Source organism: Physeter macrocephalus, unplaced genomic scaffold (assembly GCF_002837175.3).
Source record: "Physeter macrocephalus isolate SW-GA unplaced genomic scaffold, ASM283717v5 random_6045, whole genome shotgun sequence".
NCBI classification, from domain to species: Eukaryota; Metazoa; Chordata; class Mammalia; order Artiodactyla; family Physeteridae; genus Physeter; species Physeter macrocephalus.
Window position 1 is genome coordinate 1 of NW_021151329.1, and position 2,519 is coordinate 2,519.

Sequence of the window (2,519 nt, forward strand, 5' to 3'; positions counted from 1 at the left end):
GTACAGCCGAAGCAGCGATATGCGTGAGTCTTTACAGGCGCTTTTATTGTGACGCAACCATCACGGATGCACAGCCACACGTGGGACTGTTCATCGTGTAATGGCACCCGCTGGGTTTTGATGAGCCCCACCGCCGTTTGGAGGAGTGGCACCACGGGTATTAACACGGCTGTCTTCAACGCCCCTGGCAATACACAATGCACTGTTGTCCTTGATATTCTCCCGCCACCTCCACACTTGTTCATTACAGGAAAAAGGTTTACACAGGAAAGGGGATCCACAAATTGTTTAGGGTGTGGGAGGCTTTGCGCGTGTCGTTGGTTGTATCTGTCGGCTGGGTTTTTGTCGACGCTGGCACACACTGTTAGACCGCGAGTACTCCTTGTAGCATTCCGCAGAAGAGACGCGTTGACACACGGTAGATCACTCCTTACGCACGGGTGAGGGTTCTGAAGTCAATGTCCAGAAGGCAGGCAGGAATTCGGGATGGCGGCGACTGTTCATGTGATCGTGGCTACCACGGTGATGCTGCTTGTCTCCTCGGCTCGTGCAAACAATGATGAGATTGTTAGTTGCACCCAAAACCAAGTGTTGCAAACTTCAGTCACTAAACCTGGAGCTGTGCTAAAACTGCAGTGCCCTAGTTCTTATACAATATCTCCCACTTGTACGCCGAAGGTGGGAAATGTCTTTAGTGACGATTCTTGCTCGAATATGACGACCCTTTCCGATCTGTGCCCCGGCGCATCGGGAACCCAGGCGAGTGCCACTGACAATCCGGTAGTACTGACGTTTCCGCAGTTGCCAAAAAATGAAACGACCTTCTACTTTAAATGCACCCAAAGTTCTAATTGGTGCAAGTTCGCTGTGACGGTGAGCGCAGCACCTCCGGGAGGTAAGTATAAAAAATTGGCACTCTAGGAAGAGACGGTGGGAAAAATCCAGTGTGATCCAGGGTGCTCCGAGTCATATGTGTGTGTGTGTGTGTGTGTGCGTTGGTGTGTGTGTGTCTGTGTCTCTGTGTCTCTGTGTGTCGTCGTGCAGGTCCCCAAGTATGTGCAGTGAAGAACACCAGTGTTGCGTTGGCGCTCAAGGGAGAGGGAGGCACCACACAATTTGCTTGTGGAGCTGGGCTTGAATTGAATCCGGCGAATGCGAAGAAAGTTTACGATGGAAACTGCACTGAAGAGGAAGATCTGAAAGACATGACGCTTACTGGCAGCAGTGACAGCTATTACATGTTGAAAGCCGACAAAGCACCGAAGGACCAAACAATTTGCTATGTGTGTGGGGCTGCAGGTAGCAAGGGGATGGGGGCGGAAACCTGCGCAGTGTTGATCAGCGTTAGCGCAGGCTCAGGCCTCGCTGCCTTGTCTGTTTTTGGCCTTGCCTTACCTTGTGTTCTGGCTTTGCTTCATTTCACTTGACCACCCGCCCAAGCACCGGTCACTCGTATATGTGACTGGACAACCATTACTATCAGGGCTTACATGTTCACAGACGAAGAATGCGTTGTGCGTCTGCCCTATAAACGTGTATTTGTGCGTCAAAGTAAATACGGGCTTGAATCCCTCCCTTGAGTTTGTGTGTTGATGTACAATGGTACAATATGTGAACACGTCTTCGCGCGTGTGTTTCCCAGCTCCCGACACGTTGTGTGCTGTACGGACACATTCGTAAGCTCCTAACGCTATCAGAAATGGAATCTGACGAAACGTTGACTAATATGTTGTGAGCTATGGTCACCGATTGGCTTGCTGGCTGTGGGTCCGCAACTGTTCCATACGAACAAGTTCACCGTCGTAACAGGCTTTCATGATTCTGCGGCGCCAAGCACACAAAAACAGCGTTGTATCATCACCATATTCTGAGAATGTTGGAGCGCCTTGTATCCAGGAGGCCGCTCTAATTAAACAGAGGAACCCTTGAAGCACACAACTCAGGTGAGCGTAGCTCACAATTGAAGTCTTGTGTCCACATGAAAGGCAGTCGAACGGGCGAGCCGCCGAAGCATAGAAAGGGTCATCAATAGATCGAATGGTAAACGGTTATGTAAGTGTGCGGGAACGAGCGGCTACAGGCTTCTTGTTAATATAGCAACAGCCAAGCGGACTTGCACGGCGATCTTTCGGCGAGCTATTTCAACTCAGTACAGCGTTACACACCTTACGTACTGGTAGGTGGGGTTGCCTGACGATTCTCGGTGTCGAGGCTGACGTAAGCGGAGGATCTCAGTTGGAGTCAGTCCAACAAAATCTAACGTGATTTTTAGAAATGGAAATAGAGGGATTGTGTCTTTCGTCAATGGCTTAGGTCGGGAAAACGTAGAACTTCCGAATATAGAGATAACTGCCCCGTGCCTCGCCCCGACGCGTGGTCAGCCCCCGCGACCGGCGAACTCGGTGTGGAGATGACGTAGAAATTAGACTGTCGTTGCGCCGAAAGATAACTGCAGTAGCTTCCTCTTTATTCAAGCCTTTGAAGGAGACTCTGAATGGTGTGCACAACGCGGAGTGTGG

At 50.6% G+C, this 2,519-nt stretch overlaps 1 protein-coding gene across 1 annotated transcript; it reads left to right on the forward strand.

Annotated features, from left to right (window-relative positions):
- The first annotated feature begins 141 nt into the window (after window positions 1–141).
- LOC114485848 (merozoite 31 kDa surface antigen-like) lies at window positions 142–1,929 on the forward strand. The gene is made up of 2 exons (XM_028487653.2): window positions 142–895; window positions 1,045–1,929. Exons 1-2 carry the CDS (start codon window positions 487–489, stop codon window positions 1,425–1,427), a joined length of 792 nt encoding a protein of 263 aa, XP_028343454.1. The 5' UTR covers window positions 142–486; the 3' UTR covers window positions 1,428–1,929.
- Window positions 1,930–2,519: the final 590 nt, after the last annotated feature.